Genomic DNA, 11,900 nt, shown 5'->3' on the forward strand with positions numbered 1-11,900 from the left:
ATATATATATATATATATATATATATATATATATATAGAACTAAAGAATATGAGGGGGTGAAAACCAGAAAAATTGGAAGTAGTATTGTTTTTAATTAGAATGCTTGTTATGGTTTTTCATAAGGCATTAGTTGCTCTTTAAAGCAGAAACTGCTAGCACACTTTAATGTACCACACACAGGTAATAAATGTATATCCTGCAATCCCTTACTGACTGGCTTCAGGGGGACCACACACGTGAGTAAGGGTTCCAGAATTAGTCTCTTATTCAGCACTCTGTATGCAACTAGATAAAGAGGTCATTCAAGCCCTCTCAAAAAGACAAATGGATTATGTAGAAGCACATAGTACATGGAATTAACCCCATTTACATTTTCATTCAATGATTCAGTTAGGTTTCAACTAAGCCAAATGCCTTCAAATAATTCAGATAAGCAGAATGCTATCGTTCTATTGCTTCCTCCTTGCATTTCATAACAGTGTGGCAAGTGCACAGTAATGAACATATTTAATTCACCGAATGGATCAGAGGAACTGAGGAGGTTTGCAGTACAGTGTTTGGGAGTTAGGTACACAACTCATTATTTTTTATTGGAAACTGTGCTCATAAATTCATGTGACCCTTCTAAAAACATAACCCTTAAGACACTAACTTGGGGACCATTATTCTATACTAATTAAGTAAACAATATTTAAAACCAACAAGTAATGGTAAAAAAGGGCAATTATCTACAGTAGAGTAAGTTATCTATAATTATTTACAGAAAACAATATGACAATATATTTTAAGATTAGTAGCTTTCATAGTGCTGCTTTCTCATTATCACTTTGTGTCCATGCTCTACCTTGACTGGTTCTCTGATCCATGACCATCTTATTTTCATTCTTGTCATAAGTATCAAATCCAACAGCCTGTGAATCCACCTGGATCTCTTTGCAATCCATTCTGACCAATGATTCAGCTAGAGAAATGTAAGGGGAAAAAAAACTTAGCTAAGTGACTTTAAAAAAGAAGAAGAAAAGAAAAAAGTAGGATAGTAAAACAAGTGATGCAGCAACAATTCAGAATGGTGAAGCCATATAAAGAACTGCAGTAGTAAACATAAAAACACAAATATGCAGATCATGTGAAATTGTCTAAACACATTTTTCAAATACATAAATTAACTATCAAGATAATTACTATAAATTTGAATGTCCACGGCTTCCTACCCCCGATGAAGATCTTACCACAAAATTCTGCATCACATGATGAACACATGCAAGCAGTCAGTACACTTATTATATACTCAATTGATTTTGTGTTTTATTTTTTATTTTTTGTGTACGTTTACAATGAAGATAAATAATGTCACCAATTTAAGCAATGATTCTAACTTCATTCTCTACAACCTCTGTGAGCCCCAGGTCTTGGGATTCCAGCAAGTGCAGACTGCTGCTACCCATATTGGCATACACGCAAAAATAATCGAGTATAGGGGACGAAAGGACTGCAACCTTCCAATGGCTGCCCTTTCATTTCAGAATCCAATATAAAGCTACAGTACTTTCATTCTTAAAATTCTCCATGGAACTTTACTCCTGCCTACTTCACAGACCATGGGCTAGATCCTGCTCCCACTGAAGTTAATGACCAAACTCCCATCCTTTTTAATAAAAACAAATAAATAATAAAGGGAAGCACTATGTGCATGGTATTACTGTGGCTTAGTTGATAGAGCACTGGATTGGGAATCAGGAGACTTGGGTTCTAGTCCTGGCTCAGCTCCTGGCCTGCTAGGTGACCTTGGGCAAGTCATTTCCCTATCTATGCCTCAGTTTTCCCATCTGTAAAATAATGAAGCTTACCTCCTTTGTAAAGTGATTTGAGATCTACTGATGAAAAACACTAGATGAGAGCAAAGTATTAGTATTATTAATAGGAGTGGGATAGGGTCCCTTGTTCCAATTCTATTCCCCTATACACTCACTTAAGCACTTGGGTCATCACTGTCCTTTTCCACATTACTGCTGGAGAGAGAGCCTTCTACTCCACAGCTGTTGCCTTGTAGAACACACCATACTTTATAACTCTGACTCTCTCTCATTTCACATCCTTAAAACATCTCTCTTCCCCTCTAGCCATGCCTTTCCACCATCCCAAGTTATTGATCTTACAGCTAAATGTACTTTTTCACCATACTGCATCTTTATATAATATATATAGTCAATTCTCTTATAATTTGTAATACTTTGCAGATATAGGTATTTTGTTTATGGTTAGATTTAAATTAATCTCACTAAACTGGAAAAAAAAACCATTTGACACCTTGACTGATCAATGGTAAATCAGGTACATTCACTTATGCAACATGAAGAAATACAAACTACAACTACTAATTTTCCCCCTGCTGATACTCACACCTTCTTGTCAACTGTTTGAAATGGGCCACCTTGATTACATTGCACTCATTAGCATTATAAAAGTGATTTTCCTCTCTTCTTGTCAACTGTTGAGAATAGCCCACTTCCACCTTAATTGAATTGGCTCGTTAGCACTGACCCCCCACTCCCCCACTTGGTAATGCAACTCCCATCTTTGCATGTGCTGTGTATTTATACCTGCCTCTGCATTTTCCACTCCATGCATCTGATGAAGTGGGTTATAGCCCACGAAAGCTTATGCCCAAATAAATTTGTTAGTCTCTAAGGTGCCACAAGGACTCCTCGTTTTTGCTGATACAGACTAACACGGCTACCCCTCTGAAACATGAACAAATACAGTGCATCTATACTTTCATCTCTCCATATTTTCCATTAGGTTTGGAATCCTGTAAATGAATATTTAGGGTAACCCATATTTATATAAATGTGCTATGAGACTATCATTTATTATGTATTTTATGCCATGTATACCATACACTTTCATTGCATACCAAGTTGCATTATGTTTTGGCTGCAAAGACAAATCTAACTAAAAAAAAAAACCAACACTAAGTATTTTTAGGATATATATTTGTCCCCCAAGCAAATTGTAAGATTAAGCAGTATTGTATATATGTAAAAGTGATCTATTTTTTCTTTCCACTATAAGAAAAGAAGAAAATATTTCAAGCAGTACTAGATGTTATTTTATCTGCTCTTTAAATGCAAAATGTTTATTTACCTCTCACCAATACTCTTTCTTGTTCGGGCTTCTCTTGCAGATTTTCAATTACAGATCCGCTCAAAGATAACTCTTTGTGAAGTTGTTTGTTTTGTATTTTACATTCCTTCAGACCTTCATCAAGTGCCATGAGCCTGTGCTGCAGATGCATGTCTGGCTTCTGTGTACAGGAGGTTAAGGGAATGTTTCCTAATGATCTAGATGATTTTAATGGAATGGGTAAACGGGATTTCTTGAATGGATAAATGAAATCACTCTGAAAGATAGATGCAATAAAACATGGGATTTGGTAATGGGTATGAGATACTTGGTAAGGGGAAATAAACAAGATCACCAGGGAAAAAATACTAGTAAAACTTTGTGCATACCAATTAAGTGCTATATTATGTAATTTTGGAAACAAGACAGCGATATCCTTGCAAAGAATTTGAGCATTCACAGGGAAATGAGATATCCTCCTGGCCCAGGCCCTTATAATTTTCTAAAGGTAAGAGCTGTTTATTAATCCAAAGCCCTGTGCCATGTGTCTTCTAGGGCATGGAACCAAGACGGATGATTGACTGTCTACTGGTAAAGGCCTTTAATCTAAAAGTATATCTGTTAAGTCTAGACTGTGTGCGCCTTTGAGGAATATATACTCATCTCATTTGTCTTCTCTAACCACTAGTTCCTTTTGGATCTCTGTGCCTTTCCCCTAACTCATTGTTTCTTTCCACAGAGAATCCTCTCAACCCTCTACAACAGTGGTGGGTAAACTATGGCCCAGGGGCCACATCCGGCCCTCCAGCCTGTTTAATCCAGCCCTCAAGCTCCTGCTGGGGAGCGGGGTCTGGGGCTTGCTCTGCTCCCGCACTCCAGCCGGGGAGTAGGGTCAGAGACCACTCCACGCATGTGTACCAAGGCTCCCGGAAGCAGCAGCATGTCCCCCCTCCGCCAGCTCCTATGTTTAGGGGTCGCCGAGGGCTCAGCGCGCTGCCCCCAGCCCAAGCACCTCCCCCGCAGCTCCCATTGGCCGGGAACTGGGGCGAATGGGAACTCCAGGGGCGGTGCCTGCAGATGGGGCAGCATGCGGAGCCGCCTGGCTGCACCTCCACATAGGACTTGGAGCAGGGACATACCACTGCTTCCAAGATCTGCTTACGGTAAGCGCTGCCTGGAGCCTGCACCCCTGACCCGCTCCCGTGCCCCAACCTTGATCCCTCTCCTGCACCCCAACCACCTGCCCCAGCTCAGAGCTCCCTACCGCACTCTGAACTCCTCCTTTCTGGTCCCACCCCAGAGCCCACAACCCCAACCAGAGCCCTCACCCCCTCCTGCACCCCAACCCCAATTTCGTGAGCATTCAGGGCCCACCATACAATTTCCATACCCAGATGTGGCCCTCGGGCCAAAAATTTTGCCCACCCCTTCTCTACAAAGTCCAGAAGGTATTTTCTTCATTTCTTCCTCTCTTTACCCCAACACTGGTATGGTAGCGTTATTGGATTTTTTTTTATTTTTTTTTTAAGTCTCGTAATAAATAATAATCTATTGTCACATTTTCATCCTGGCACCTTTTGGGGACTTCCCCTAAATGTGTCCTAGTTGTCCAAATTGGAGAAACGAAACAGAGCTTCTAAAGTTGCTGATGCAACTATACATATATACATTTTTGTAGACACAATTTTTCACACCAATGTATGCACAATTTTTGTAGCCATAAGCTATATGCATGTGCAGATCAGGCAGTTAGGTGTCCAACACCTGACTTACACATGCAAACGTACTCTGCACTCGAAAATTAGAGTACTCAGTTTTAGAGGCCAGTTTTGAAAATGTGACTGTACTTGTCTAAGAATAAGAGGCAATGTAAAAAGTTCATTTAAACCAGAGGACTGGGACTCAGGACTGCTTGTTGTGAGATATTAGGCAAGTCTCGTCAATTCTCCAGGCCTAATTCTCTGCTTAGACTTAAAACAGTACCAAGTCAGAATGGTATACTTTCACAAACACTTTACATTCTCATGAACAACTATACCAAGTAAAAAGGCAGTAGAAAAATCAAGACCCATATGCCATAATTTATTCACCTGTAAAATTGATACGATATTTACTGGTATCAAGTCCTGTGAGATTTGAGGCTTAATTAATTAATATTTCTAAAGCACACTGAAGTATAGGATGAAAGGCACTGTACAGTAAGTACAATTATCTTAAATATATTTGGCACAAATCCCTTTTACTTATTTTTAAAATTACACGAAAAACAAGATTAACTTCAGAAATGAAATACACTTCTCATCTCTACGTCTGCCCTGAACTGTTAAAAAGGGAATCTCAAATAAACTTACTTTATTTGTTCTACTTGTAACACAAAGTCTCTCATGCTGCTCACCCTTCTCATACGCATTTTCTTGTTGAGGTTCTGCATTTAATCTTGAGTATTTTGTTTTTTCTTCTGTGTCTCCTCTTTTGCCTTCATGTTTGAGTCTCATGACATTACCCTCTATAGTCATTGTTTGTGTAGCTGTATCTTTCAATTCCACTTTTAACAATTCAATATCCTTATTAACCTGTGGAGCTGTATCTGGATAAAGCCTCTCTTTTCCATCAAAAGTTGATTTCAATTCTACTTGCTGCTTTAAGATTTTATTGACCTGCTTGAAATGTCTCAGTTCAGCTCTTAGTTGAATAATCATTTGCCTAAGATCTTTTTCATCCTTATTCTCTATATCTTCACTTGAACATTCTTGCTCAGTTGTGCTCAGATGATCTAACAGTGCAATTACTATTTTCATTTGTTCTTGTCTGCTTTATATAGGGAGAGAAAGAAAAAAAACACGTTTTGCTTTTTTGTTTAAGGAAACAAGAACACCTCCTAAGGAACACTTTTGTAGAGCCATGATATACTGTAGACTCCTCCGGTAGATTTAGAGCAGAGCTTCTCAGACTTTTTCATAGAGAGATTGTCTTGTGGACACTTCTCTCTCCCATTTGTGATCATGTAGATCGCATCCCCTCCTCCCATTTGTGATCATATAACAAACCTGTGGAAACCACAGCAGTTGCTTACATAAAATAAAATCAGGAGAGTATGTAGGGCCAGATTTTCAAGATCTTACCCTCCCTTATAGGCATCTTCATGAAGTGCCTATTGGAAACAAGGGAGCTGCTGAGTGCTGAGTTCTTTTGAAAAATCTGGGCCTTCATATATAGTCAGCTGTCTTTTAGTAAAATGCAGAAACTGGAAAAAAGCAGAACCAGCCAGTAGACTGCGACAGTCTTGCTCTCCACAGACCATCAGCAAGTGTTCCACAGATAACAAGTGGACCACAGTTTGGAAAGCTACATTTTAAGATGAAAGAGAAGCTAAACAAGGGACATTAGATTATAAACAACCCTCAAATTCTACATCTGATTTAATGTGTCCAATCAAGAACTGTTTGTGCCGCTAAACATATAAACAGGCATTTAAAAACAACTGCATTTATACAGCTGGCATTTGAAATGGAGGATGCTAACTACGCTTTTTATGTCTTTTTTTTCTGGCATCTAATATCATTAATGAGAATTAAGTTACCCAACAGCAGAGCCTCATCATAGTCAATCTGGTAATTTATACTAGGACACAGAAAAGATTACACACAAGAGTGCTAAAGATGATTGTGAAAGAATTGCTCATTACCAGACTTTTAAGTAAGGTTAAGAAATAAAACAACATTATATATTCATCTTTTAAGACAGTAATATTGTCTCATCTGCCACTCAGTATTTTCTTGATGACTAAAATCATTTACATTTCTTGGCTGGCTTGAATAGTAATGTAGAAACATAGGACTGGTTGAGTAGACCCAACTGTAGAACTGATTTCAAATGCAGAAGACAGATGTTGGGCTTGTGTAGCTGCCTATAGGCAGTTTAATGCCCTGCCACATGATGGATCAGAGTTTGGGCTTTGAACTCCTGGAGGTGGGACCACTGAGAACATCGCATGAGGAAGGTAGTTCACATCACTCTCCACAAACCTTTCCTGGTTTGCTAAAGGAATGATGTTGATGACCTCTGAAATAACTCATTGTGATATAGCGTGTTTCACTCATGGGGGCTGGTTTTTTTCTATACCTGTACAAAGCACAGCTTTGCCAGTGTGGTTCCAACAGCTGTAGAAGTGCTTTGTCCCATAAAGTGTTCCTAGTGCAGACACGGCCGTAGTTCAAACTCAGCTACTCACTGTGAATGAGTCATTTTCACCTCTTTGTGCCACAGTTTCTCCATCTGTAAAGTGGGGATAATCCTTACCTACTTCACAAGGATGCTGTGAACCTTTATCAATCAGTTGTATTGGTAAAGTGCTTTGAAATCTTTAGATGAAGTGAATATTATTAACAACATTATATCTTTACTGCTCTTTTGGGGTGCATGCTGAGGAACAGGTAATTATTTCCAGCAGTCTTTTGTCTGTAGATTTTCCTGTGTGACCAACTACAGTAAAAGGATAGCATGGAGAGTTCTATACACAACATTGTAAGACTGTGGAATAAATTCAAAACTGTAACTCACTTGAGGGTCTCTATTTGAAGTGAACTGCACAAGGGCAAACTGAATGACTCGAAGTTCACCTCAGCTCTGAGAGTGAATGCAGCCAGAGAACCATTGGAGGGCCATCTGCTCTTATTTAACATTAAATTACATATATTTGAAAAAAAAATCAATTTAAAAATACCCTATTCTAAAACTCACGCTTTTGGTAGGTTTTTTTTTTAAAAAGAGATTTAATGTGTTGTTGAAAAAGCTAAAGGACTGATGCTGCGGTAAAACAGTCAAAGCTGTAAACTTCCTTTTCAGTGATATCAGTAAAAACAAGTATTCTCACAAGCAAGCAAAACAAGCTCACCGATCCGTCAGCTACAGTGAAAGGTACTTGCGGTTAAAGGCATTATTTTATTTCCCACCATACTCTAACCTCAGCTTCCAACCTAAGGCCACAGGGGTTAAAGAAATTCCTATTGAAGGATGCAGTGTTGACTAGTGGCATATTTAAAAGCAGGGGACTGAGAATCAGAACTACGGGGTTATATAGGCTGCTCTACCATTCTTGAATAATCTTGGGCAAGTCACTTCTCCCCAGTTTCACACACACAACTTTCTTACACCAGTGCAGTGTTTGGGGTTTTTTTTCCATTTAATTCACTGTGTGTAGAGTGCTTTGAGATACTTGGATTAAAAAAAAAAAAAGCACAACGTATTATTATTATTTTAGCCCTTTAACACTATCAGTCCCACATCCTGAAAAAGATCAGTTCCCATGGTAAGGCTCTATGAAGCAATACCTTTAGAGAAACTTTTCTTGTAATGGATTTTTCATAAGGATGTCTTCCTACTGATAGTATGTTTCGTAATTACTTAATTGTATGATAGACTGAAATGGCTCTGAAGGAGCCTTGCCAATCTCTCAGGTAAATTAGACAGTGCCATTATCTAAATTCACTTTAGCAAAATTACTTTATTCTCTCCTCAAATAGAAATACTGTCAAAAGTAGTGTCTATCCCTCAGGCTTACCTAGATTCAAGTACAGATGTTCCATTTTCATTTAAAAGAGATGTGAGCAGGCTCATCTCTTCTACTTCATGTTCACTCATCTCTATTCTGCCAAAGTGTTTGCCAGCTATATCATGTTCAAACCGAGGCTTATTTGGATTCCTATAATGTCTATCTTTGCAGAAACCATCTGAATAGTCTGAAGGAGCTATCTGTTGGGAAAAAAATAGCAAATGTTTTCTTATTAGGCAGGTATGCAGTTCTATTATGTTCAGGGCTGCAATCTTTTCATAATCATAGTTTGTAATCTTTGATGGTCTTAATCTACATTATAAAGCAGTCACAGACATTCAACTTACTGTTTATTAATACAGGAACTAATGAACATCAATTTGATATGGTTAATTCATAGAGATCAGTTGTTTAGCAGTAAGTAGATTTCCCTGATGGTGTTTATGTATGAATGCTCTCCTGGCTAATGAAGCTGTTGGTATGTGGCCCCCACATTGTAATTCATTCCATGATTAGTTCACATTTGAATCACATGTCTTTAAATTTAAAATTCTGCCCTCTGATGCCCGTGTGCAGGCCCAGTTAGTATGAATGTCCAAGGGCAGAATATGGTCTGAAGTGTTTAGAATTACCATTCTTGTGTGTGTAAAATTGGGTTAGTTGACTCTAAAATTCTCCAAACATATTGCCATAGCATGAATCAGCTGTACAACCTATCTCAGAAGCCACAGAACTACCAAAAGCAGTAGAACCCATTAAAGGGTACATCAGTCAGCAACCCAAACATTCCAAACTGCAGTAATAGAAGACTTCTCTGATCAAGTTCCTTCAATACCTCTCTACCTTGATGAAATCTAAGTATAAGATTGTGAAGAAGTGGGAAATACAGAGGGCCAGTGCGAATCTGCAGAGGCAATCTGGGTAAAGAACTCAGCAAAAAGGGAATGACTAAGGATCAGAGCTGGTTCTGTAACTACTCAGAGGATGACAGTGATGAAAGGCCATTTCATAACTGTGGTTTGGAACACCCTGATGCACGCTCAAAAAAACTAACTTTTTAGTGTTTTCAATGGTTCCACAGCTTACAAAGCATGGCACATTTAAGATCTGCAAAGACTATTTCATGAAGCAGAGCTGTTTTTCTCTGAATTAGTAACTTCCACAGATCCACACTCAGGATGCGCACACATGGGGCATGATGCAACTCTCAATTACATCAATGGGAGCCTTTCCAATTATTTCAATACAATTTAGATTGGGCCCATTCATGATGAACCCTGTTGACTTTGGAGCCATTAGCAATGAGAGATTTAAGTACATACTTACTACAAGTTTCTCCACACACAATGAGAGGCTATTTATATTGTATCATTTACCTGCATATCCAGATCAAGATGATGATCCAAAGGCAACTGAGGACATGCCTAGATAAGTAGGGATATGTAAAAGTTATACATTTTGAGGCATTTTTTTTAAATATTACTATTTTGAACTGAACAGAAAACATGGTATTTATCTTAGTTATGTGTTTTTCACAATATACTATATCTCTTTTGAATGCCAGTAAAAAAGGATGGCAGATTCTAGGACCCTGAACAGGAATGGAGGTTTTCTGTTGAGTCACCCTGACATCAGGTGTTTGAAACCTATACAAAGATGCACAGTAATTTTTGCTCAGTCATAATAGCAGTGGATCTTATTAATTCCAGCCAAGCTCCGGGCATGATTACACAGGCCACTAAAGACAATCAAAAGACTCCCACTTACTTTAAGGGACTTGGGATCAGGCCCTTTAAGAGAGGCTGAGTATCTCTCTGGATCAAAGGGAACTAGGGACTGGGACAGAGGAGATCCTGCAGGGAAAAACCTAGGAACAGACAAACTTGAGGAGAAAACTTAGGCTGACGTTTATGATTTATAGTTATTTAAGCTAAGAAAAAAATCAAACAGGAAAAGGCGTTTGCATTATATCCAGTGAGAGTATCCTCTGTTCAGAGCATGGAGGGGACTCTACCTGCTTACAGGGAATTGCAGAGGCTAGACTTGTATACTCTAAACATACAGCAAAAAGAAACCCAGCTGGAATATATATAGTTAAATAGCTGTAATTGTGCACCCAGAACATGTAACTCCCTGGTAAAAATATTATACAATGATATTGATACAATCCTACCTCACTGGTCCTCTCAGAACGCTGACAGCTCTCTGCATTCTTATTGTCAAAATCTCCAGCTTGCGTCATGGTTTCCTCTGTTCTTTCAAGAAACTATACAAAGTATGGAACGATGTGAAAATGTAGCACAAAAATAATGTGGTATGAAACATGCATAAATAAGTCAGTGACATGTCTTAAAAGAAAAATAAAAAATGCCTGTAATACAAAGTAACAAACATTGGATTAGATTTATCCAGTAAGATCAAAAGGGAGTTAACACAAAAAACAGAAATAATTCATACATAGTACACTGAAATCTGAATTTTTACATTCCAACACTGCTGCACATCCTTCTGAACTGTACAAAAATGCTAATTTAGCCCCTTTCTGCAAACACCTTTCCCCCTCCCCAAGCCATATTTCCATTGTGCCTGTCATATTTTTCCATTTAATGATTATTTTTATTTCCTACTATTTTATGATCTTTTTCTGCATTCATGAAAAAAAACCCTCTTGCTAAGCAGGGCAGACCCTGTCTGGCATAACAATAAAAAGATTTACTATTACACTGTAGGCTAAATACTGCTTTGTCCTTCACTGATGTACCATGGGGAAGGAGGAGGGTGCCAAGAATGTTTTCTTTCCCCATTTCCTACCCTCCCCAGGACCCAGTCAGAATGCTGCTACTAACACTCCACGAGTAAACCCACTGTCTAGTGTTATCCAGTAGCACTCCAAACCTCCAAGAGGGCTGGCCAGCCAACCTGGGAGCAAGGCCAGGAACCCCTTGCATTGTGCCTGTTAGAATTCAACAGCAGGAGTGACAGAGGCATGCAGGCAGAATGCTCCCACACCACACCACAGCTCAGCTCCCCTCGCCAGTTTGCCTCCGGCAACAGACGTCAGAATTTAATCTTTTGTCTAGAGGCATCTAAAAAGGTTCCAGTGACAACAATACTAATTTAAAAATGATTAATCTGATTACATCAAGGGGCAATATTCTGGCAAGTCCCTGCAAGAAACTGTTGACGTCACCAGACATCACCATCACCCCAGGTAACTCAGGAGGG

At 38.9% G+C, this 11,900-nt stretch overlaps 1 protein-coding gene across 4 annotated transcripts in view; it reads right to left on the reverse strand.

The window, feature by feature from the left end:
* Positions 1-11,900, reverse strand: part of CDK5RAP2 (CDK5 regulatory subunit associated protein 2) — an 89,333-nt gene that overhangs the window by 29,173 nt on the left and 48,260 nt on the right. For 3 of the 4 annotated variants that reach the window (XM_029912722.1, XM_029912721.1, XM_026657222.2), the window contains exons 17-22: positions 10,849-10,941; positions 10,052-10,099; positions 8,685-8,875; positions 5,476-5,935; positions 3,146-3,401; positions 846-962 (exon numbers count right to left, since the gene is read on the reverse strand). In XM_029912722.1, coding sequence (XP_029768582.1) covers positions 846-962; positions 3,146-3,401; positions 5,476-5,935; positions 8,685-8,875; positions 10,052-10,099; positions 10,849-10,941 — 1,165 coding nt within the window. The remainder of the gene's footprint in view (positions 1-845; positions 963-3,145; positions 3,402-5,475; positions 5,936-8,684; positions 8,876-10,051; positions 10,100-10,848; positions 10,942-11,900) is intronic. The other variant, XM_029912720.1, reaches the window with a different exon arrangement.

The sequence above is a fragment of the Terrapene carolina genome, unplaced genomic scaffold (genome assembly GCF_002925995.2).
Source record: "Terrapene carolina triunguis isolate 2854851 unplaced genomic scaffold, T_m_triunguis-2.0 Scaffold238, whole genome shotgun sequence".
NCBI classification, from domain to species: Eukaryota; Metazoa; Chordata; order Testudines; family Emydidae; genus Terrapene; species Terrapene triunguis.